We start from the raw sequence: 25,867 nt of genomic DNA, 5'->3' as shown, positions 1-25,867 counted from the left end.
TACAGTTAGTCATTCTCCATGTTTAATATCGGTGTCAATTTACAAACATCTCCTCACTCTCCTCTGGGCTGTTTCCGTCATATTCTGACTTCCGCAGGATTCCAGTCTGATCCCATTTCCATGAATAGCACACAGGCTCAAAAAGCAAAAAATAATTACTAAGATCAGGAAGGGGTTTTCCACATGAGCCTTTTAGCAAATGGCCAGCCCAGAGAGTGTTTACAAAATCAAAATGAAAAAGTGTGTCCTAATCTACATTCATCAAGCATTAAGGACATGAGGACAAAGAAACCCATCACAAGTATATCAGGACATGGAAATATATAATTATATATTTATAAAACGTCTTTATTACTCCATATATACACTTTTTAACAAATTGTCCAGGGAGCGGGAGGCTAAAACTGAAGCACTGCTTCATATTACATCACAGATCGTTCACTTTTTGTTAAAAGGAAGGAAAGGCGGTGGGGGAAAAAAATACTATGGAAGGAATAGGCACACACAATCCCATGAGCAGACCGAAAGCAAAGGCAAGACAATATTTACTACATTAGTGCCGTCAGGAAGTCCTTGGGACAGTTTAACACGTTTCCGCTTGGATCTGTAGAGGACCGCTCCACTGCTGTAAGAATCCAGGTGCGCTAAAAATAAAAACCATCTGGGAACCGATCCCAATGGACAGACCAGTTCCTAACCTGGGTTCCTACTATAAAAGGAGGAAAAGGTGGAGGAGTGATCCCTTGAATCCATTAAATAGCAGGCCCAAAGAGAAACTCCATACATGGGTCTTTATATCTGGCGAAGCAGTGAATTTAGTAGATCACTTCATACACAGTGGCCTTCTTGTCTCCAGATCCTGTCACTATGTACTTATCATCAGCAGAGATGTCGCAGCTCAGGACAGAGGACGACTCCTTGGACTGTGGAGAGAGGAAAGCAGGAAAACGATTAGCTGACATGATCAAACAGAGTCTCGGTGACGACATAAACCAAAGAGCAGCATGTCAACATCACTCCCTTCTAAATATTAACTGAAGCATTTAAGCCACTCTGAGAGGTAAGTAGGTGTGTAGACAATTGGCAACGTATGTGAGCAGTGCAGAGTTGTGTGATTTTTGCCTGAAGCAGGGAGACTTAAGTCGCTCAAACAATTTAACGGCCATCATCTAAATGAATGTTAGCAAGAATTCCCCTTGTGTTAAACAGCATTAATAGATTATCATAGCAGATTATCATGTCAGCAGTCAACTTGAAAGGAGGAAATAAAAATAAAAAGTTGATCAAACACACACATTTTAGTGAAAAGTGACAGAGATGGTGAATGCAAGAGTGGGAAGGTGATTGCAAAGACGGTTTAAATTTAATTCAGGGAATGTTGCCTGCATGTCAAAAAACCAAGCACAAATATTGCTGAGCAAACGCTCACCAGCAAACAATATGACAAACCCAGAGTGGAGTAGCAATCGACTGAGTAAAAGGTTTTATTTACTTGTGTTACATTTCCATTTAGCTTTATTTATTATTTCAGTTTTAGTCATTTTATTTCAGTTATACAAGTTTTTCATCATATATATTTGAAACATTTATATTTACCTATTTAAAAACAATGCAATGGTTTTAAACTTTAACAATAAATACTGATTGAAAACTGTAAATGCTCCACTGACACTACTGATTTTCTGTTTTTTAATGATGTCCATTATTTTGACAAGGCCATTCATAAGGACTCTAAAATTGCAGCCTCACTTCCTCAAACTAAGCACTAAGCCGTTAAACTTTCAAAATGTGTCAACAAATGTCATTTCATGCATTCTAACAGCCCATTTTCTGTACAGCTGCATCTCCACAGCAAAAATAAAAGCCATCACTCAAAGACCCTATTGCAACAGGAATAAAACTCCCAAAGAAAGCCTGAAAACAGAATCTAAGAAGCTCACACAACAGATCACTCAAACACACTGTATTATGGTCTGTAGCAAGGGGAGGGAATGAGGTATTGATTGACATACCTGGAAAATGCTGGCACCGTAGGGAGTCCTCCAGGCATTCAAGAGATTGTCCTTCCCAGTGCTCACAAACCATTTACCTTTAGGAAATGGAACAAACACACATGCACTAATGGGTACAGAGTCAAGGTTGATCTAAATGACTTGATTCACTACAGCTCGACTTATTTGGAAGTAGAGTGGGCCATTAAGAGAAAAAGAGAGAGAGTGCTGGGGGTGGTACAAAGTGCAACATGGCCCCGCTAAAATGGAAAAACACCACTGAATACTAAAGTAAGGCTGAAGTACTCAGTGCAATTGTTTTCCCATGCCATGTCTTAGATATACTTTACACCAAGTCTAATGACCCAGCCCCCCAGCCCCCCATTTATTCTCAGGTGCAAGATGCACTACATAAATGTGAAGTAACAGTATCTCACCACAGTAGGCAAATTTGAGGGAGAGGACACAGCTCTCGTGCAGGTGCAGCTGGTACTTGTCTGGCTTGGTGTGATGAAGCACCTCCACATTACTGCTCTCCATTCCCACAGCCAGCCACTCGCCCGTCGGACAGTAGCCCAGAGAGAAGATCTAGATGAGAGCACAAAAGCACAAAGCCCATCACACAAACTAATCTAAAAGCGCGTAAACAATTTATGCATAAACACTGATTTGGACGTTCAATACATTATCAGAAATGGAAGAGTAAAGAAGTAATTAAAATAAGTCAAGAAAATTTTTAAATGTAGTGGTGCAATGTAAGTGTTCAAAAAAAAAAATTCTCAAACTTAACACTTTCATTCAGCAAGGTGCAGCATGGCAGTTTTCAACATTAATAACGTGTTTCATAAGAAGCAAATCAGCATATTAAAATGATTTTTGAAGGATCATGTGACACTGAAGACTGGAGTAATGGCTGAATATTCATCTGTCATCACAGGAATAAATTACATTTAAAAAAGAAAATCTAATAAAATGCTTATTTTAAGTTGCAATATTTCACAATGATATTATATATTACTCAATGTTTATATATGATTTGTGTGTGTGTGGAGCATTTACCTGTGAAGTAAAGTCATGCTGCTGGAGTTGCCGTCCCTCTCTCAGGTCCCAGGACCGTACTGTGTTGTCCAGTCCACCTGTCCACAATTTGGTACCATCGTGGGAAATGTCTATACAACTTGCACCATCTGTGTGGCCCTGGAACTGCCTACATACATAGACCAGACTTATACACATTGTCGTTTAATGCATCAGAACAGCGTATACATATCTATCCACAAAGAGACGCTATTTCATGCAGCATCACCTGGCATGCTTCTTACCTGACAAGGGTTTGGTTATGAAGGTCCCAGACAGCAATATTTCCATCACTGCAGCAGGAGAAGCAGACCTTGGCGTCAGGGCTGATCGCCAGCGCATAGCAGGCTGGGGCAGAAGAGGTGAGCTCGGCTTTGATACGGGGAGTCTGAGAGGCCAAATCCCATATGGTCAGAGTGCTGGCTTCCCCTCCAACGATCAAAGTGCGGCCATCCGGAAGCAGCTTACAGGAACGGATATAGTTATCCCTGTTCTGAAGAGAGAGAGACAGAAGCAGGGAACATGTTGAGAGACAGACATTTTTGGAATAATACATTAAAAGAGGATTTTTTTTTTTTTACAAGAATATACGTACAAATGTCCCTCTCCAGCCCCTCAATAATCAGGCTGAAGAGGTGAACCAACCTAAATGGCAGGGCTGAAAAGCAGCTGTTCAGCTCCCTGTTATTTGCTCTGGCTCTCTAAATCCTGTCTAACCTGTGTTTATGAAGGTTAATCGAGGAGGAGAGGCGGCCGATAAGAGGGCACAGAATGGTAAGTGGGTAGGGAAAAGCTTTTAAGGGTTTTTAGTTGCAGCACCAGGATGAAGCACATTTTCAAATTAGCAGGAGAATTCTAGACCCGTTCCTGAGGGAGATCAATAAGTCCAGGCTTTCAGACAAATTAAATCACTTTATAATGGCCGAATAGCTCATCAAATACACCGCTTTCTGCACTATGGAGCAAGCACAGGGACATACACACAAAAAAAAGCAAGTTACACAGACTGAGGGGGATAAATGGAGAGCCATGATGGTATTTTCCCCTAGAATAACTACACACAGCCCGAAGATTAGTTCTTTATTTAGCCGTGGGATTAAAGGGAGGATCAAAATTAGAAATAGAAATGTGAGTGAAACTGTGCTTCAGAAAAGATAATTCTGGTCATTTGTGTAGACTGATTAGACAACATGATTTTTTTTACCAGACAGTCGAGTTGTGAAACTGGGCTCTTGCTGCCAGGCTGACTGATGTCCCAGATCTTCACGCAACCTTTGCCGCCAGTATAGACGTGCCGCGTGGGGTTGCTGATGGTTACGGCGCACACCACCTCACCGTGGCTGAGTGTGTTGATCTGACGGGCATGACGGGGAATGCCTGGTCCAATCAGAGCATCTGGAGGAAAAGGTACTGGCTGCATCTGGCCATCTGCGCTAACGTGGAAGGAGTATGCCCTATTTATCAGAACATGAAAGAATGAGAAAAGAATTGGAATGATCAATAATCAATAAGAAATTCTCAAACATGTCACATGATCCTTCAGATATCATTCTAATGTTGATTTGGTGCCCAAAAAAACATTACTTATTAACAATGTTGAAAACAGTTGTGCTACTTTATATTTATGAAAACCATCAATATTTGATCAACAGAGAGTTGAAAAGAACAGTATTTATTTGAAATTGAAATCTTTTCTAACATCATAAATGTCACTTTTGATCAATTTAATGCATCCTTGCTGAATTAAAGTATTCATTTCTCACCAAAAAAAAAAAAAGTATTCCAACAGTGGCATGTTATGCATAGTTTGAATTCAAAAACAGCACTTACGGTTTCCCTCCAGGTATAGAGGTCAGACTTGTTGGCAGACCGGGAGCACGCATGTGGGGATGAGGATCAAAGCCCGCCTACAACACACAGACATCTTAGTATCTTAGCATAAACACACTGAAACTGATTTTAAAATCTAATTTTTCCCTGTATCAGCTCCATTGTCATATAGTAATATATTGTTAATATTCTAGTTTAGCTCTTGTTCGCGCTTCATCTCTTCCCTCAAGCCATTATTAAAGACCCCCCAGACAAGTGTTACTTCCCATGCCATTAGCGCAAACACAGAGAAGCAGAACAAATGCAGTACAAATGCAAAAGGTAATATTTAACTGGAATGCTATCCTAACAGGGTATGCATGTAAAGTTAGCCTCTGAGTTATGGAAGAGAGCCACTAAAGGTCAGTCTAGATGATTAGAGGAACTAATATATGTGTGAGACAGAGAAAGAAAGAAAACTGGAACAGGACAACAAGCTTCTGCAAACCTTTAGGAAAGAAAATAAAGACAGGGAGTCTAACCATAGGCGAGCGTCCATAGGCAGCAGCGGCTGCGGCACTCATCTGAGGGGAGATGTGAAGGCCAGGGTAAACGCCTGGACTGGTCAATGAGCCGTTCATCTCCGGGTGGTGACCCATCATGGCGAACGGAGCCCCATATGGTGCCGCAATCGACAATGGTGTACGTAGAGCAGGTGCTGCTGGGAATATATGAAGAAAAGCCAAAGTTGAAAAGCTATAAATGACTGGTTAGCATAGCCCCATCATTTTTTTTTTGGCTCCAGATTAGCCACAGATTTAGCTCAGGTGGCTGGTTTCAAAAAGTTGTCCAATGCTCAAAAATATGGTCAAAAAAGTTTCAATGAATGTGAACGCCTAATGAATGGATATTTAAAAAGTGCACATTTACTACTTACTCAGCGCTTCCATGCCTGGTGGTTTTCCGGGTATGGGCCTGAGCCCAGGGGTGTTGCTGGTTCCTGGGGTGGGAGCGTCGTTGCGTGGGGTGGGGGTGTTGGACTTTAAACCTGGGGTGGAGGACTTGTCGTTCTGAAAGATGAAGGAACAGAGATGGAATTAACAGAGCTAAAGCTACATACCACAAATGCCCAAATCCAGAGAGCTCTCTCGCACTAATCCAGTCAAACACTGACAGCTCATTATAGCTGAGGAGGATAAAGCTAAACTTCAGACCAAACCCTTCCCCGAGACCTCATCCTCTCACTCATCTTTAATCACTCTCTCTTTTCTCCTCTTCTCCTCTGAGGCTAGCTAAGCGCATTGAGATATTAGCCAAGGCTAGCGGCTAAGCCGCTGTTTGTCTGACAGTAGCCGATGTATTCATGTTACGCTTCAATCTGACATTTATGCTGCAGCTATAAAGCTAAGGAGAGGAAGAGGGTTTTGCAAATGTGCAGAGGCTTGACACCATAAATGCCCATCCTCTATTCCCTAACGCTTACATGTGGGTGGTCTTTCACTTTTGAGGAGGGGGTGCTCCCAGAGGAGGCCACAGAAGCCGGGCTGTTGGGGGCATCTTTCTTGAGCGCTCTGGCCTTATCAAGTCCATTCTCAGGAGGAGAGTGAGACGGGCTGACCCTTGGAGTGGCTGGATCCTACAGTGGGAAAGAGAAACATAAGTCACATACGAAAGAGTAGCAGTTCTCCAACCAAAAATGGGAAACGCATACTAGTTTTTACCTCGTTGGACACATCCACGACCAGATCATCACTTTTGTCACCATCACTGTCCTGTAGTGTATAAACAACAGTTAAATACTGGAGTGATCCAAGAAAATAATGGATTACTAAAAATAGCATGGACATGAGAAAAAAAACATTTGGCTAAAACACAGCTGGCTGTAAACGTTGGCAGTATAAACAATCATACATTTCTAGCATGGTATAGACAGTTTATATATACACTCACCATAATATACACTACCATTCAAAAGTTTGGGGTCAGTTAAAAAAAAAAACTAAAAACAAAAAAACGCTAAAAACTCAGTAGAGTTTTTAAAAACTCAGACAGTAATAGTGTCAAATACTATTATGATCTAAAATAACAGCTTTCTAATTTCAAAATGTTTTTTAGGACTATTGGACAGATAGAAAGCACAAAGGACTGGGTTTATTTTAATTTATTTATTTATTTTATTTTTTAGTATCACTCAGATCTGTAAATATTAGATATTCAACAATGCAAAATCATTTCCTCTATATTTAGACTACATTTAGTCTTTAAAAATAGACTTTAAAACACTAATTAAACAGCTAAATGAAATCTGTAGTAAGTCACAGAATCTTACATATCGGCTCATGTTGTCCTTCTCCTCCACTCTGCGTTTCTTCGGGTCTAGACTGTATTCAGACGAGCCTCTGTGTTTCTCACTGGCCCTCAGGCTGTCTGACGGTGATACTGAATTATTCTGCTTAGACAAAGAAATAAAAAGTTGATCAGCACAAATCACAAATAAAAGCTTACCACTGTGCACTTGGTGACAATACAAACAATGTTCCCCTGAAATAATGCTACATTTATAGAATGAACATTTCGCACTTGCATCAAATCAATAATTCAGGATCCTCCCTCAAAAGATGTCATCTTGAGAAACCCAAACTTACAGAACCCCTTTAAATATCATGTAGCATACACATTTTAAACAAACGCTCCATGTAAGAGCATCTCCCCCAAAGTAACATAACGGACACTTTAGGTTTAGCTCATTAGCTGCAGACAGTCAGCTATGCTCAGGATGGCCCAGACTCTCAGCAGCACAAATACAAATATCAGAGGCGACATGAGGCCACCGGTGGCTTTGAGCAAGCCATGTGTGTAAATTCCTCACTCGCACAAGGTAAACATGGAGAAGCGAGGGGTTAAGCCCCAGGCCCTGTTAGATCACTCCGTACTCCCTGGCATGGAGAAAAGGAGAGAGCGTGGGGCCTGCCAAGCAAGCAAGCCCAGGCCCCATGAAGCAAAGCAGGCAGGACAGCTGAGCAAACTATCCCTGAAGAGTGAGGCCTCTAAACCAGCCTGACCACACCACACTTCAAACATTCTGGGCTAACCTCGCAGCCCTGGGCAACCTGCACTGAGCATTACACAACGCCAATGCGCCAAACTGGACAGCAGGGTCAAGCGAAAACTGATCCCTGCGGCACAGAGGGGGAGAGAGAGAATAACACAGCGAAACGCAAACACCAGACCAGAATAAACGGCCCCTCACCCCGAGAGTTAACCAGCCAGACGACAGCTTGTTTTCCTACCCTCCTGCACATGCCCGCCCTGACTAAAACACAGCAAACAGCCACCCTTTCACTACAACGACTGGGCCTTAAAAAAGGGAGCGGGTCCATGTATGCCACTTTCACTCCCTGGCCCTCTGCCAAGACCACTTGTAGAGCCACACAATTAATCGAAATAAAGGTGAAATAGCAATATGGCTCAGAGCAATTATCAAATTGATAAATATATGCTCAGTGTGTTTCGGAGGGAAGCGTTCTGTAAACAAGCAAGCAAGCAGCAGACTCTCAAAGTGGCTTGTTCACAGTAAATGCTGAACCTCACAAACTACATCTCTGCATGAGCTATGAGTTTGTGTCACTTGTGTGTATTTAAAAACACAACAAATACCAACCAACCATCTACCCTAAATTATGATGAAAAGCTGTCAAAAAAAGATTCGATTTAAGGAAATCCTGTGGTTTTCTGTCTAAAAAGCTTGATTATTTACTATGATATGTGTACTTGAAACATAATAAAATGAAAACAGCCACAATTATTAGTATTGTAATTTTACAGTTCTTCTGTAAAATAAAAAAAATTATTTTGTTGCAATAAATTGTTAAGCCCTTCAAAAATCAAGCACAGCAAACCTGGACCTTCCATTCCAATACTACTAATTATTGTATAATAATTATAATACATAAAAATAGTAATGATATTTTTTTCTAAATCACACATCTCTACTTTGTTTTGGGTGGTTTCAAAAATTAAGAAAGTATTCTTAAACTTTGAGTAGGTACCATAGGAGAAAGGCACAGCAGATAGGACAGGAAAGGAGGAAGGAAGAGCAGCTGGAGCTACATAGCCCAGAATGCAACGAGAGTGGCAGCAGCTGAGTGGCGCTCCCTCTGAGAGCACGGCTGGGCAGGCGGGCACCATCTCTGGGCCAGAGAGTGTGGCACTGCCAGTGCATGATCTCAGTGCCAAGCCCACACTCTCGGTCTGACTGACAAACTTCTATTCATGCAGAGAGAGAAGGGGAGACAGATGAAAAGGAGGATGTGGCTGGGCCAAAGGAAGTGATCTCCAGGCAGAAGGAACTCCATGCTCTCCTGGAGGCGACACAAAGGAATCCCAGCAGCTTAAACCCCACTCACAAACACTCTACAACAATCTCAGTGTTGCTTTTGTCAGCACTAAGCAGCCCATTTCTCTCCCCACCCCCTTCTTCTGCTAATCCAAAAGTAATAAACAGACCTAGACTGCTCTCTCAGCCTGACAGGGGAGCGTGTATGTGTGCGTCTCAGCTGCGGGTTTAATAGGCTGACCTTTTAAGACAGGCTTAACGTGACTCAATAAGCAAAGTCAGAGCGGTGCTATCAGATGACCCGTGACAACAGGAAGTCCTGGCGGGCAGAGAGCAGGATGGCCGCTGCTGCACTAAGCGCTAATCAGCAGCAGAGTCTGATTTCTGCAGGCATGACTGCACCCATTCACACTGCTGCCCATTCAACACACACACACAAAACTCTATTGCCAAGTCAAACCTTTCTGCATATCCAGTTTAAGAGGCGAAATGGGGCAATCCAGCATTTGGGAGATAGGGATACTAAGTGGTTATAAGAAAACTGCAAATAAACATGACAAGAGATATGCACAGAGGGACAGAACGAGAGCTGTGGAGACAAAGAGCCAAAGGAACGAGCGAAAGAGCAGTTAACAAAACTGAAGAAAAGAGGCACAAGGAGAAACAAAGGAGGAGGCAATGAGATATGGTTGAATGAGTCAGGTTTATCTGAGCCAGGAGCCGCAGACATGAAGAGTGGGTGAGGACAAATCCTTTAAGACAGAGAGTCAAAGTCTTTTTTAATTGTGATGAAATTATACCACTGCTAATCCCTGGCCTGTGCTTTTGCGCATTTTTTACCTGGATTAAAAGTAGGATTATACAGCAGGCTCCCCTCTCGTTTTTATTATTATTATTTTTTTTAAAAAGGCTTAGTGTGCCCTAATGCTGCCTGCTCTGCTCTCCTCACGCTGCTAACGTGCTGCTGACTCCCCTCTTTATCAAATGCCAGGACATAAAGGAACAGTTCAACGAAAAATTTAAATTCTGTTGGACAGGTAAGGGAATTGGTGTGTAGAGTCTTCTCTCTAAAACGAATTAAAAGTGTAATTTACATAAAATTTAAGAGACAATCATGCTGATCCACTTTGACAGATAGCAGTGCAGCATCTAACACCACTGTGGTATCGGTACTTAAAGTACACAATGAAGAACGACGCGAACACTTGCTAAAAAAAAAAAAAAAAACTACCGAATGAACCCATACAGTAGTTATGTGTAAGTAACAGACAAACTGAAGTTCTGCATAAAAAAAGTAAGTAGAGACAGACATGAAAAATCAGAAAATGACAGAACTCACCGTGCTAGATTCCCGCTCTTTATCCATGGGAGAATGAAGTCGTCGTTAAAAAAAACAGATAAAGAAAAACACCAAGTCAGAATTTACATTTATTTCCTTACCAAAGCATGAGCATACCGATTCAGGACATTTGTATTTGTTTTCTCTTCAGCGCATACGTGCGTTACCTCTGTGCTCCAGGTCATGATGGTTCTTCTCGTCTTTGACTGGCAGGTGCGCCTGGCTGCCCAGAGCTCCCAGCGCCAGCAGACCTGACCCTGAGCCTGTGACTGGAGGGATGCCTGGGGGCTGCAGCCCCGAGGGGTGAGGGGGCAGCTGGACCGGGGGTCCGTGGGCAGCATGAGAAAGGTGTTGAGCCTGAAGCTGCTGCTGCTGTCAACACACACATGTACATCAAGTGGGTCGGAGGGAAAAGGCATATGGACAGCACACACTGAATAAAGGTGACTGGTTAAGCCCCTCTCTCACAGGATGCACGGAGAGGAACATTGGCACCCTAACACCTCCATTAGTGGCTGGATCAAAGCAGGACACCCTTCACAAGGACATGTCCTCCTTGAGCTCAGCAGTAACAACTCACTCCGACACATACTACAGATTTCTAAACATGCACTGCTGTTAACAATCTACACTACTTAACATGCATTTTTTTGCAACAAACTAGAAATACACAAAACCTTGGCTCATTACATGAGCTTCAAAAAAAAATGTACACACTCCTATCCTATACAATCAAGAAACTATATTAAAATGAGGGTGCATGACTTTCTGGTATTTGTTTTCTGAGTCAATATGTACACACATTCATTCACTATACTACATGTATATACACACACACAGTTAAGTGAGTTAAGCAAAATGTAGGTAAACATCAAATGAACGGCATCCACTACAGTCACCTCACAGCCCATAATATTTCAGAGAGAGTTTACACAGGTCCGTGGTTACTATCTCCTAGGCTATGCCACTCCTCCACGCCTCCTTAACAACAGCCAATCAGACAAGCCATTCTATGTTTGTGTTAATTTAATAGCCTGTAACACATGGCGTCAAAGCAGTGGCTGTTTACAGCTGAGAGAGGAAGATGTAATAATTCAACTGATCAGATCAGGTAAATTTGTGTTGCACTGTGTGATCCATCTTAATTCCATTGGTCATTGCTTAATGTCTGTTAAAAAAAAATGAACAAAATGTTTTGGCTTTTTTTATTTTATTTTGGATTTAGACCTTTTGGGTAAAATATCGGAATCTCTTTTCATGTGAAAAGATTTAATACGAGTCCAATCACAGACTCGTATAAATTTATACCTCAATTCCCACAACTGTACACAGTAATTATAGAATTTATCACCAGACCAATTTTGCTGGATTAACGGTCCTGTGACACATACATCCAATGCACAAGACCTTCCCAAATCTACAGTAGATAGACATGCCCATATTAGTAATAACTGCAAAACCCCAAATCAGTCCACATCAGGACTTAACTAATAACCACCTCAAAAACTAATCCAGTCCATATAGTGCTTAACAAAAAAAATATTCAATTTCAGGATAAAAAGCTGACATACACTACCATTCAAACGTTTGGGGTCAACAGGATTTTTCTTTAAACTGATCAGTGACAGTAAAGACATGCATAAATGTTACCAAAAACACATTATTTCTCATGCAAAATGTAGCTCATTTAGTTAATGCATTAATTTGTTTAAAGCAATCAAAATATGTATCAAATATATTTTATTGATGTCACAGCAGTCCTGTAGTGGTCTTCTCAATGTAAAGAGGGTTCAAAAATATAATAAAAAATTAATATACCATGCGTAAACAAGCACTACTATTCTCCCAGTTAACAGCCATTGCTTTGACACCAACGATTAAAGGAAGCACAATGCAGAACACACACACACACACACACACACACTAGATAACACCGAGAAGCGTTAGGGTCTAAAGAATTTTGGGGTCTCAAATTCACTTCAAAAACCCAAATAACACACACACAGAGGCTGTCTTTAGCACTGACCATCAGAGCAGGGTAGACAGCATGAGGCTGCTGCTGATGAGAGAAAAGAGACGAGCATGTCATTACACGCTCACACTGCTCACTCATGAATAACACATCACTACTTCACAAATCCACCCAGGCACATGAATGCTGACCAACACTATTTCAGCAATGAAGGGTGCTTTTGTATTTAAATGTGTGTTTCTAACCTAACCACAGTGCTGAACACCCTAACCGTCCTAAAAAGACACAATGATCCCTACTAGTCTTCCGCTAATAGCATAGTAGTGACAAATATAACTGGCTAAACATTCACCTTTATCATTACAAGTCATGTTTTGAGTCAGACTGAGGCCATTTATGCTGCTAGTGTGAAATCTGAAATGCAAATGAACAGAAACGGTATGCAAAATCAATCTGGTGTTCTGTATCTAAACAAAGAGCAAACCAGCAGCAAACCCTTGCCGTTTTACATTTTTAAAAAAAGAGATAAAATTCACACTGACTTCTACATTAAGACAATTTTTACAACTTTTTATGAAATGAAGGTCTTATTTGGCTTAACCATCACACCTGTATTAATATGCTTTTTGAGCCCAGTCTTGTTTGGTGTGCATATAATACGTAGTTTTCGCGTGCATATGATACGCAGTTTATACGCAATCTCTTTAAAAATGACTTTAAAAGTGTATTTACCTCTGCTATTCTAAGTCTGTATGCATATTTGGTCTGCACAACTTGAAATTATAGTTTATTATAATTTAAATAAGTTTACAATTTAAATAGCAGTATTAATAAATTTAGCATTATTATTATAATTAAAGTGTGTGTTTTTAAAAAAAAGAAATTACTGTAATATTACTATTATTAATATTACTTTGTGATTTGATCCATCACAGCCCTAACATGCATATATACATATGCCAAATAAAGCAACAGTATGAGTAATGCATACACTTGCATATATGCGTTACTCACACTGTTGCTTTTTTTGGCACAGCTACAGCATCATTAACATAAAAACCTTGTCGGCTGTAACTTATTAGCAAAGCCACAGACATGTACAGCACTGTCACTTTAACAGGTCAGTGGTACCACAGACTAAAGCTTTCATGGGCGTCTCTCTCTCTTGCTAACCCACTTATTTGCTTCTACCCCTCCCTGTGGATATCACTCCCTCTCTCAATGTCTCTCTCTCCTTTCACAATCTTCCTTCTCTCTTTCTCTCTCTGTGCCAAATGCTGCTGGCTCCTGATTAACAGTGAATCTTTAATGACCCTCCCTCCCCCTCCCCGTCAGGGCACACAGATTGATCTCCTGCCATCTCACCAGCCAACAAATAAAAGCTTGTTTTTTTTCCAAGCCTGTGAGGATGTGTGTGAGAGTGTGTGTTAATTCCTGCAACAGTGCGGCAAGTGTCTGCCTGACTACATCTATTTATCCACCATCATGATGACCATGTGACTGCTAAGTGTGTGTATGTGTGAGCAGAAGCAACAAGCCCTGCCCCCATGCCTCCCCCACCTCTCGCCAAGCTGCTCTGCTGAATGGCTAGCTGTTAAATGATGGAGCCCCGTCGACAGTTGCATTCAGGCAGATTCGAGGAAGCAATTACCTTGAAAACAGGGGTCAGAGTCTTGGCTCATTTGCCTTAATTGAATTCCAATATCTGGCTCTGGCTGTCCTGACCCAGCTCAGGACCTCCTACCCACCAGCCCAGCCCAGGCTAATCAAAGTTGGATAGCCACACTCGCCACAGGAGACGCACTAAGTACTTTTACATCCAATAAAAGTTTGATTTTAGTTACTTAGTAGATTTTACTAAAACAATCATTGTTTTTTGTAACATCAAATGGAAACTTTTAAGACACCAAGAAAGTAATTATTCACCTTTTTTGAAATGCTTAAGCAAGCACACACTATAAGTTAACACACTATAAAGATAAGCATGACACTGTCTTTTTCCCCCCACTCTAATTCACGCGTTTGTCACTATTTGTCATTTTCCAAATCAAATGATGTTTATACATAATGTAGTGTTTCCATAACGGTAATATGAGGTATGCGATTGGTTGTCTGTTGCTAAGCATCTAGCCATAACATTCTAACACTTTTCACACTGCACAAGATTGGCACCACAAATTAATATGCTAACCCAGCTCTGGAGCAACGTTTCACACTCCAGGTAAATAGCGTTGCTAACCCCGCTTCTAAATTACAAGTATGAAACATACCTTTACTCAGGGTTAAAAGCGGGGTTTAGAATGACAATAACCAGGGGTTAGGCACAGTGTAATTAGCCTAATACAGAAATTCAAATAAGGTTTGTGTTGCCCAAGTCAATAGGAAGCTTCTCAATGCTCCTTAACACAAGCGCTTTAAAGTATTTAACATGGCTAATCACAGACAACCCTGACAGACTTAGACTTCTCCCTTTGTGTGATCAAAACAAGAGCTTAACTACACAAGCCTAAACATGTTTCTCTCCACATGCCTCTCAAACCCTGTGACAAACAGACACACAGAGAGAGAAGCACTACACGCACAAATGAACTCAAATGATCCAAGCGTCACACATTGACGAGACAAAAACAACAATGGCATAAAAAAGCAAACATCATGGTGTAAACATATGACATTACAAATTAAAACAATGTAAAATCAGACCATGAAGGGCAGGGGCAAATCTGCAGCAAGAGACTGATGGGACTAAGACACACCAACAATCCTGATCTCCGCCTAGAACACAAGTATATACGTCTCTGGCAATCAAGGATTTGCCCTTGGACTGTTTAAGAGCTGTTGAGGTGATAGGTGTTGGATTGAAGGTTTTACAGTGGAGGATTACAGCTGATGTATCACCTTTGACCCAATCCCCGCCTGTGGGAGTAGGCTAGTTTACCTTCTTTAGCAGCGAATTTGATCTTTATTGCTACATACTATAAATCCAATTGTCATTTAGGAGCCAGGCATGAATGCATTAGTACACTAAGCTGCATGTGTGCAGGTTTGTCCCTGGCCCTGGTCAAATGAAGGAGAAAGAGGGGTATACACACGGTGAGAGGCAGATTGGGAAGTCCACGTACCCCGATGATAGCATTCAACTCTGTCATTGTCACTTGCTTAGCACGTTCAACAGCCTGTGCAACCTGCTGTTGGTGCTGGAGGAAAGAGAAAAGACAAATCAATAAACTGAAAATTAGCATGGGCTAACAGAAATAATGGCACTAAGATGGCTTATTTTATGAACAGAAATGGAGAATATTTACCTCTTGTGACAAAAAAGGCATGATTTGAGCAAGAATCGCATTTAGCCGTTTGGCAATCTCAGTCTGAAATAGAAAAACAGAGACACACAAACAGTACGGTTATTAAATGTTGTCAGCTCTTCTCTAATCACTCAAATGTACTTAATTCACGACAGCATGCGCTCCAGCACTCTCACGTTACTTTCACATTGCTGAATGCTCTAATCAAGCCTCCGCGCATCTAAACGAGGCATGATGGGATACCTCCAAAACTCCTGATTAATGAAGTAAAAACTTCAGAAACGTCTGTCTTCACTGATGTTGCCATGTGTCTGATCCGCCTCATAATGAACACGAGGCTCTTCGAGCGCTGATATGGTGTGTGTGGCTCATAAAGCCAAACGGCGCTCCAGCACACTGCTACTGAAACAGATCTGGCCAAATCCACAGCTCTGCCAGGCCAAGATGGGCAGAAGGCCTGTGGTGCCCATCTGGCCAAGTGATGGAGAGAGGGAAGGAGGGATGGGGGGTCGTCTGGCCTCAACCATCCCCCCCACCCCCTCATTACCCAGACAGATTATTTCATTAAGATGCTGAAATATGCTAATGCTGATTTGGTGCTGGGAGATTAACGATGGCAATACTGAGCAATTACCATTTTTCCCCATGCTCCCATTCCAGCAGCGCAGGAGGCGAGGAACCGGAGCCCTACAGCAATATTCAAAATGACTTTTATTGATATGGAGAGACGGACAGGGTAATCAGCCAACATGCTCTGGTTCTCCTGCATTACTCACGGCTACCTGAAGCCCCCAAGAGCTATATTTCATCATGAGCTATGCTAACGCTTCAGGATGAAAAGGAAAGAAGGGAAAGGAGAGCGTGAGGGAGGGGGGAGAGGAAGTATGGGGCGGTGAACAAATTGATTATAGGTTGGAGCAGATGGCCCAGCAGGTGAGGGAGGAGAGAAATCTCTCTTTCTTTCACTGCAAGCCACATTCCGTTCATTTTTTGGCAGCGTGACCTCTGCGCCTGTGGGAGGGTGCTGACCCTGGCACTCTGATGGATTCGGTCTCTCTTTAGAGCGGGCGAGAGTGGATGAGTTCTGACCTGTGATGAACTGTCTCTATGGACGTGAACAAAGGATCTAAGCCCTCTCCACACCCCTTCAGAGTCATTGAGCTATTAATGCTTTCTCAGCCCGGCTTTGCTACACAAACACACACTCCTTCGCAAAACAAACACGTACAACAACAGTAATCTGTTGGTATCCAACCAAAGCGAGGAAATAGTCGAACATGAAAACTCTGCCTGCTCTCATGTGCCAGCCGTACACTGAGCTTCTTTTTCCATCGCTTCACCCCCTCCTCCCCTTGGCTTCCATTCCTGTATGCCACTCTGAGGTTGCCACAGCAACCGGTCCGCCCCTATCTCTCCCTCAGATCATTATGTAAATTGGAGCTCTGCTTGACCATAACAGGCAGTAAAATCATATTACGCGCACAGGGGCAGGTCATTAAATTGAATTTTCGGCCTGTCGATCAGATCAACTCAGCAAATTAATGTGGGATGAAAGGGGGCAGATGGGGGAGGGGGGAGTAACGGCTTCTCTTTCATGGGTGGGGAGAAGTAAGTGTGTGTGTGTGCGTGTCTGTTAAGAGAGGGAAGACTGGGAAACACTACCCTTCTGCCTGAGCCAAAAAAACCCTGGTGACTGTCCAAAGGAGAAGATATTCCACAGCAATTATCAGAAATGACTTTCCCACTGATATCCGACATATGACTTGTTAGTACACAGCACACAATGTACCACAGAATCTAAATACAGAGAGCAGTAAGCACCTGCTTTAGCAAAACAGCTTCCTGTTGTGATGCCGGCTCGAATTAAACAGTGCTGGTTGTGGTAAAAATATCTGCATTTACATTCATAAAAAAAATAAACACTTTAGGCAAGATATGATACAAGGGTGATTCTCAAAAACAAATGTTTATGCATCATGATCCTACAAATGTGCTTTAAGATTTTTTGCACTGTGACATTGACTCACATTTTATCCTCTAATCTCATTATGCTACAAAAATACTGCGATGCCATTATAATTAAAAAAGGGAATTACTAAACAACAAAAAAAGCAAGTAATAGTAAATTGAGAGGGAAAAAATAGTCATGAATCATGAAATTATTTTTTCTTTAAGCGAAATAATTAAAATTCTTCTCTCTTTTTTCTGACCTGGACGTGTTTTGTGAGATTTACTCCATAAATAAAAATTTAAATAATTTAAAAAAATGGCCTGAATCAGAATCACTGTACACAAACTAACCAATAAACATTAACCTCCGATTAAACCCCTGCACCATGGGATAAGAACAGGAAGTGCAGTATTGCTGAGTTCCAGAGGCCTGCCGTAAGCTACTAGAACGGCTCCTACACAGGCTGACAAAAAAAAAAAAAAAAAAAAAGAGCACAGGGAGTGAAAACAAGGCCCTTCAGCAGAGAGGCTTTCTGCTCAGCTTCACAATCCCAGGTGCTCGGTGCTGTCAAGCAGCGTGTGAAGAGCTCTCACACACAGCCCTGTCAATGGCACGCCAGAAGCCATTTACCTGTTGCTGTGGGTACGAGCTGAGTGCAGGGAGACACTGATGAGGATTAAATATGCTGCAAAACAACTGCACACTGAAGGAGAGCCACTCACTGACAAATGAACACACACACAGACCGCTGCACTCTCTCTGTGACTCAATGAACAATTACACACAAGAGGGAGGGAAAGTAGGGAGCGAGTTTTTATAGTTGAACTTACATTTACATGCTCACTCAAACATATGTATTCTGATGACAGATGAAGCTATCTTCACTGATAAGACACGCTAACAAATAAACCAAAGCACTCGGTGGCATTCACACACTTGAGTTCATTCCTTCCCGCCTGACACAGGCTCCTCTAACCCTCGGCTTCCCTTGGGCTGAAAGGCTGCATTGAGCAGCAGCCGTCTGTACAGGGTGTCTCTGTCTTGCCCTCACTGCATATGCAGCACAAATCCTGTTGGAACTGTTTAGTGATGTTTGTGTCTCTCTGTGCATTCATCTGCTGAAGCCGGACACAAAGGACACAGACACGACCACCTGGTTCAGCGCACAGAGCTGAGAGACAGATGTGACCCAAACTTTATACACAAACACAAAACAATATCTATATTCAAAAGTGAAGATGCAATGTGGCAAGCAGCTTAAAATGTCCTATAGGCTTGCATTTGATTACATATTGTCCAATAAAACAACACTTCATTCAGTGCAGCTTTTTCAAGGGAAGAATGTTCAATATTACAGACTTTTTAACTAATGAGTATCGGTTTACATTTAAAACATACGCATGTTGGCTGATACTGGATATTTAACTGTGAGTGCTCAAAGTTAATTGTTAAAGCACTAAATAAATTAAAAACAAATGCATTATTTAGCTAAATAAAAATCAAAAATGTATTTTTTAATTTTGCATTTTACAAATTATAATGTTGTGACGCCAATTCACTATTAAAGCAATTGATTTCATGGTTTATTTTTGTCTAGACAAGAAAAAAAAAATACAGATTTTAATATCGGGCATTATGTAAATAAAAACGGATTACTGGTGCAATAAAGTAAATGTAACAAAATAAATAAAAATACAAACAAATGAACCCTGATAAGCTCAAAAAATTGTGGGTTTTAAACTAGACAAACTGTCAGAATAAAATTATAATATAACCCTATCTGCATTCTGTTAGGAATTCACTGGCCTGCCATGATAATGCGGGCACATTTTGTCACCACTAGACATCTCACTCACATGTACACAAACACTTCTGAAGAGAGACTGCAGTGTGCTCTGAGTCAGTTTGCTTTGGCTCAGAATCAAATCGACCATCATCACCTTGGCAAACAATTCCTGGAATCCTGAATAAATTATTCATCTGAACAAGTTCCCTCCCCGCTGCCAGTCTCAACCCCCCTCCTCGCTCTCTCTCACCCTCTAAGGCCACAGACTGAGCTTCACTTAATGAATCTGGCTTAGTGTGTGCACACACAAAGAACTGACCAAATACGGCCACACCAATGATAACACACACACATACACACTAGTTCTGCATTCATTCAGCAGTGAGCACTTCAGGACAAAATGAGGAAGAAAATGAAGACAGAGGGAACTGTGTTAAACACAGAGGGACAGCAGATCAGGGGCCTCTGAGGCTCAGTAATTAAAGGGCTACATTGACAAGCAGCACAGCCGTCCACTTCCTGCCCCCACACGGCCAGCCCTCGCCCTCATCCTCCCCCTCATGACCGTAAAACTCACCATCCTGCCCCGAGGCTCTAACGTACCGCAAGATTAGCACTGACCCTCGCACCATTACAAACTCTCAAGTGTGTTTACATAAAACGGTTATTTAACACTAATCCAAATCTGGTGGATCCTGAAAGCACATGACAAATCTGGTACCTAGATGCATTTTCCTCCCTTTCCTTTCTTTTCCAAAAGCACTACATGAAGGGCAGACTATGTGTTATCAGACTGCTGTCATCACTAACTCCAGAGAGAGCAGGGAGTCCATGCTCCGATGAATAATTCATGCGTTTGAGTCCACTCAGTCAGAGCCCTATTGATAAACAAAAGAGAGGCTCTGAAAAAAAAGCCAGTCGATTAACCTGTTTGCGCAAAGCCCCTGCACCTTCCCTTCCCTCCCTTTTCATTTTCTCTCCGTCTCTCTCACAGCTGGAGATAAGTGCCTGACAGAACCTTTCAGAAAATGCAGTGTCTGTGAGAGAGAGACATGTGGCCCAGACACACACACACTCTCGGAGTAGCTGATGGATTGTGCATGCTGTTCCAATTCACCACCCTCACACTGATACCATTAACCTTGTGAGGCCTCAGGGTGAGAACCATAAAGGGCCTCTTCAAACTGAGCCCTCCTCACATGACTATACATCATATCACTACTAATGACATCGAGAGAGAGAAAAATAGGAAATGGGGGTGTTGCCTGGTATCTCTTTTAAAATGCATCAATTTCATAACCTCACTTGGTTACGAAACCCCAATCGATCAGTTGCCGAAGAAAAAAAAAAAAAACAACAACATACAGGCTGACAACAATTAGGACTGCCTGTGATGCCAACCATTCACATCAATTACTAAAAGAGGTTAAATAACATTTCCTGCTGGACACAGCTGACCTAGTGACCTTTATCTGGCCAGGCCTCCATCTTTCTCTTGCTTATCCTTTTATTTTTAGTTCTGTTGTGTGCAGACACTTTCAGCCACTTTTATTTATAGGGGCAGCATAGGAAACAAAGAAGAAAAGGGAACAGAATCGGGAAATGGATTCAGACTTGCACAAGCCAGATTCAAACAGACACCAATAACTATGCCTCCAACTACGGTAATCAATTTAATCGTACTTGTCACTACTCAAACTGTATGCTTGCATGTTTTTGTGCATGCACCCGTTGTAATATCTGCAATCCAAAAGAATACCTTCCATGCCATTGTCATCTTTCTGACCAGAAGAATTTGTCTTGTACAATAAAAATAAAATCCCACAAATGAAACCCACGCAATGTACAATGAAAAGAATATGGGGTCCGAGAAGATCACATACCTGTTTATGCATTTCAATGTTCAGCCCATAGGACATCTCATAATACTGCAAGAAAAGAAAAAAAAGAGAGAAATGCATTTAGCACACAATAGTATAATGCTATTGACTGCAGTAGTATCTCCTATATCATGCACCCAATTTATTTCCTAGTTTTTAACTATTTTTTTTTTAAATAAAAAAAGTGCACACAAAGCTAGAACTCAGATAATTGCTTGATTATAGGAGTAGAGAGCAATGTTTAGGTATCTCTCTGGCAACATTTGTTTAGTGGCATTTACTCACTACTAGCATTCATGAAAGCACACTTATCTCATACCAGTTACTAAACAGCGGTTTAAAAAAAATAAACTATGCAAAGACTGACAAATAAGCATCTTGTCCACCATTATTTACTCTCCCTTTCCTCACTGTTCTTCCATCTCTAAGAAACATTTATTTTCATTGAAAATTTCATTTCAGTTCCATCATAGGCATCTCTGTCAATTCAAGAGAAAGTGGTTTTCTATACTCAAAATAGCCGTTAAGACAATTTTCATCTGAACAACTACTGCAAACATTTTTTTCTTTTCTCAGAGCGTGGCTGTGCATTTCATTTCGTTTATCTGGTAGTGGCCTTTTTACCACTCGGCATTCCTCCGAAAAATAATATTTAACAAAGGTGCCGGCATGTTGAGTCAATATCTACTGCATGTTCAAATAAGATAAGAGAGAGTAGAGCTCGGTTAACACTGTTCAACCTGTGCACTATTACATCACATCCTGATGGAATTCAGTTTCCACTCACTGGACTTCTAATAAGAGGTGTTCAGCCACACTAATATTAGTGTAATTCCTGAATTGCACACAAGGGTCAATATTGAGTGAGACTGCAATCATCCTGAAGGTTGATAACGTTTCATCTGGGTCAGGTCTCTATGTAATTTAAGACAAAAACAACTATACACACCTCCACTGAATAAACATGCACGGTTTGATTTTTAATTCATTAGCTGACAAGACCTTTGTTGTTTACATTCACTGCACATCATGAAATTATCATTTAATCTTGACAAATTTTTCACAATGGACTGGTCTCTTAAATGCTGTTGGTTTCAAAAATCCAAATTTGATTAAACTGAGCCTGCCTTTCTCTCACACAAATAAAGAGACAGTCAGCACCTCGGGTCAGAGTGGATGGAACAAGCAGTAACTCCCTGCCCAAAACAGCCTCCAGGCATTTCACAACAAATAAAAACACCCACAACTCTTATAACCTCAACACTGATCCTCCAGGGCAATCAATGCAAATGCTACCACACAATAAATGGGGGTAGTGGATACTAAACACCAGCTCAGATAGCTGGCTGGTGACCCTATTGATGTTTTCAGAGGAACAAAAGATCAACAGATAGAAGACCTCGGATTAAAAACAAACCACATCTTGCTCTTACCATGACATAATGCCGCTGCATCTCCGTCTTCTCATTGGCCAGTTTGTCATACTCCACTTTAAGACTGTAAGGAGGGAGAAAGACCATTATAATGAGTTCCTAGTGTTCCTGGATGGCAAAGCCACTCAAAGATCTCTCGATGGTCACATAAAAACACAATTTATTGACATTATGTACTTATGCAGGGACAATTACATATACAAAAATTAAATTATAAACAGTTACAGTTACTATACACACACAACATTGTTATAGTTACTGTTCAACAACTGCAAAGTTTAAGGTTGCACTGATGCTGCATTCGATTTACACAGAATCAAAGCAGCATCAGAGCCGCCTCAGAGTCTAGTAACAGGTGTGAAATGAGTAGCAGCCATATTTACCTGTGGTACTGAGCTTGAAGGAACTGGAATTCATCTTTGATCCTGTCACAAGATTCTGCTACAGTGAATTTGAAGCCTGGCTGACCAGGCTGGTGAGGTGCCTGAAAAAAATATCAATCATTTATGTGAACTGTTGCAAAGGATAGACTTCACGTTACTAATATAATCCAACCTGGTCACTGTCTGATGCAGTATGCTATTACACCAACAACAGTGGTTTAGCATGTCATTGTACCTTTGACTTCCTACCACCATAACCAAAACAACCTACGACCTTCTCCATTACTCCTTTTACGGCAGTCCAAGGTCTCAGGTTTTACTTTCACTGTGTTTTTGAGCAAGTCATGGGTATAACCACGGGTGTCAATAACACATTTCATGCTTCCCGATTTTCAGGGAAACGATTTTTCATCGGAGCTGAACTGCGGTTTGTCAGAAGTGCCCAGGCGCTCCCTCGAGCTCGGCCCGTCGGTGGTTTTGAGTCTCCAACACTCAGCAGCGGTCGGCGTGACACAGACGGGTCACTGCGTCTAAACAGCCCCGGAGAAAAACGAGCAGCTGATTCCCCTCCTTTCGTTTTTTTCTAAACGTTTTTTCCACTTTGAAGTCAAATGAAAACGCACTACTGTTCAGAAGCAAGTTAACGGACGTCCAGGGGAGTACATCCTTGTTTAGTTTGAGCAGAAATAAAGGACCGAGGCGAGGGAGACGTCACGCGACACAATAGTGCTCAACGGTGGAGAAGGTAAACGTGCTCGTGCGCGGAGCTGCCTGAACACAATGCATCAATATAATTTATGTTACTCACCGGATGCCGGCCCTGCGGATACATCTTGAATGTATCCTTTCTGAGGTGAAGATCCAGGGATGTGGCGCTCTTCAGTAATCCGAGTAGATGAGCGAGAGCCCGTCGGTCACCCCTCCCTGCACTCGCGGACACACAAAGCCCAGTCCGTCCACCGCTTCTCCCGCTCCTTATACCCGATTTAACCCCTTTATCCTTCACACACAGCCAAGGAGCAAGACAAAAACACAGCGCGTTGGCTCATTATCTCCAATAAGAGTCAAGCATTCAGCTGCGCGCGTGCTGTAAACAGAATAGTTGTGTAGAGCGAGTCGAACACACATTTGCTGCTTGTCATCTGCGCTGCGAGCTGCGACTAACAAACTGCTTATGAGTCTTCTCGCAATAACAAGATTACCTGACTACTGTTTGCTTGAATGTAACCCGACAAGATTACAGAACAATGTAAAACACGCTAGATAAGACATAAAGCAACAGAACCCCAATCAATTTAGAGCAATTCCTCGATAAATGGGTCAAAAATTATACACTTGTTCCGTTTAGCACAACGTCGAACCTCGAAGTAAATACGGCAATAGCAGCTTTGCAAAATACAAAACAGGAACGGAGAAAATAAAGCACGAAGAGTGTTGAATTAGCTAAATAAACAGTCTAGATTACAAGTGGATTCTTTTGAAAGTTATCTTCCGCGTTACCTTTAGTCTCCATAAAATCCTTTTCCGCGAATGTTAATTCAGCAATAATTCCTTGCACCGAGGAAACGTCGAAGTCCTCCACTCGTGACCTTATACGATCAGTATTAGGCGCTGGTTGGGAATCAATCCCAACCCTAGAAAAGCAGCGCCTACAACCGCTTCGAGAATGTTTTCCTCAGTAAAGACTTGGTTCTCGCTTGAGCACAATTCGCAGTACTCCCGCTGTTGGTAAATTCTCCCAATCCCTATTTGCTTGTTTGTTTAAAATGTCTGATTGTGAAAAGTTTGCCTCGTACGTGCCAGCCGCTCGCAATCGCTTCGCCTAGTTTCTCCAACACTCACAGTACCACACACAGACTGCCCACTGACACGCGGGCTCAACTACCGCGAGAACAAGCGAACTCGACCAATCAAAGCTCGGAAAGGACTTCACCGCGCCGACCAATCAAACGCGGGATCCCCACGTGGGGCACGTCTGTTCCGCGCGTGCTGATTGGCCAATAAAAATCTGACCTCATGTTCGCCATTTTGGCTCTAAATAGGTTGCTTTCCCCGTAGACAAACAACTTACATGAGCGACGATTGTTCGAAGTCTAGCCACCAACTGAAATCTCAAGAGATAGACTGTAGCCTAAGACATACATATTACAAGCGAAATTGTCTGTTGCGCTTCTATTCACCGATTTATCAGCATGACTGCTGCCGTTTCCACGAAAAGCAGTGTAAAGTTGCATCAAATCTGGTTATACTTGCTTTGACGTTTCATAAATAATGTTTTAATGGCATGTTTTCAATACACTGTGAATCCGTCACTGGTGTAAAATAATATGTGAGCAGATAATCGACTGATTTGAGCCAAAGCATCCATCAAATGTCCCGTTTTATCCTTTCCAAGGACGTCTAGCAAAGTGAAGCGAGAGAGCACCCACATTGCCAATGTATAGTTATGCTACCGATTTTGAATGTAACTCAAATTAACAGCATAATCTGTGAAATCAGCCCTCATTACTTGATTCACGCTGTCTGCTCAGCAACACCCTCCATGCCCACGTCTGCGCCCGAAAAAAAAACCTCAACCTATCATGTTTTGCTCAGACCCACGTGG

General features: G+C 41.8%; 1 protein-coding gene across 16 annotated transcripts; it reads right to left on the bottom strand.

Annotated features, from left to right (window-relative positions):
- Nucleotides 1–25,867, bottom strand: tle3b (TLE family member 3, transcriptional corepressor b). Of its 16 annotated transcripts, none has more exons than XM_058781316.1 (22): nucleotides 25,772–25,867; nucleotides 24,071–24,262; nucleotides 23,263–23,363; nucleotides 22,880–22,943; nucleotides 21,450–21,494; nucleotides 15,830–15,892; nucleotides 15,617–15,721; nucleotides 12,579–12,611; nucleotides 10,720–10,924; nucleotides 10,553–10,569; nucleotides 7,207–7,326; nucleotides 6,599–6,649; nucleotides 6,361–6,513; nucleotides 5,815–5,947; nucleotides 5,420–5,598; nucleotides 4,899–4,975; nucleotides 4,273–4,522; nucleotides 3,314–3,561; nucleotides 3,051–3,198; nucleotides 2,429–2,579; nucleotides 2,013–2,089; nucleotides 1–923 (listed from the first exon to the last, which is right to left on the bottom strand). In XM_058781316.1, exons 2-22 carry the CDS (start codon nucleotides 24,092–24,094, stop codon nucleotides 816–818), a joined length of 2,352 nt encoding a protein of 783 aa, XP_058637299.1. In that variant the 5' UTR covers nucleotides 24,095–24,262; nucleotides 25,772–25,867; the 3' UTR covers nucleotides 1–815. The 16 variants fall into 16 exon arrangements, with proteins under 16 accessions (XP_058637299.1, XP_058637300.1, XP_058637298.1 ...); XM_058781317.1 differs by lacking the exon at nucleotides 25,772–25,867 and adding an exon at nucleotides 24,763–25,170 and having other exon boundaries at nucleotides 5,420–5,595; XM_058781315.1 differs by lacking the exon at nucleotides 25,772–25,867 and adding an exon at nucleotides 24,763–25,168.

Source organism: Onychostoma macrolepis, chromosome 07 (assembly GCF_012432095.1).
Source record: "Onychostoma macrolepis isolate SWU-2019 chromosome 07, ASM1243209v1, whole genome shotgun sequence".
NCBI classification, from domain to species: Eukaryota; Metazoa; Chordata; class Actinopteri; order Cypriniformes; family Cyprinidae; genus Onychostoma; species Onychostoma macrolepis.
The sequence above is the reverse complement of the archived record's forward strand: the minus strand, read 5'-3'. Positions and strand labels throughout refer to the sequence as shown.

Excerpts from the sequence above, each read along its gene's own strand:
- tle3b (XM_058781316.1), bottom strand. The coding sequence starts at position 24,094 with ATGTATCCGCAGGGCCGGCATCCG. Across the intron at positions 15,722-15,829 it reads TGCCTTTTTTGTCACAAGAG|CACCAACAGCAGGTTGCACA; the intron begins GTAAATATTCTC and ends TCTTTCCTCCAG. Across the intron at positions 3,199-3,313 it reads CATAACCAAACCCTTGTCAG|GCAGTTCCAGGGCCACACAG; the intron begins GTAAGAAGCATG and ends CTATGTATGTAG.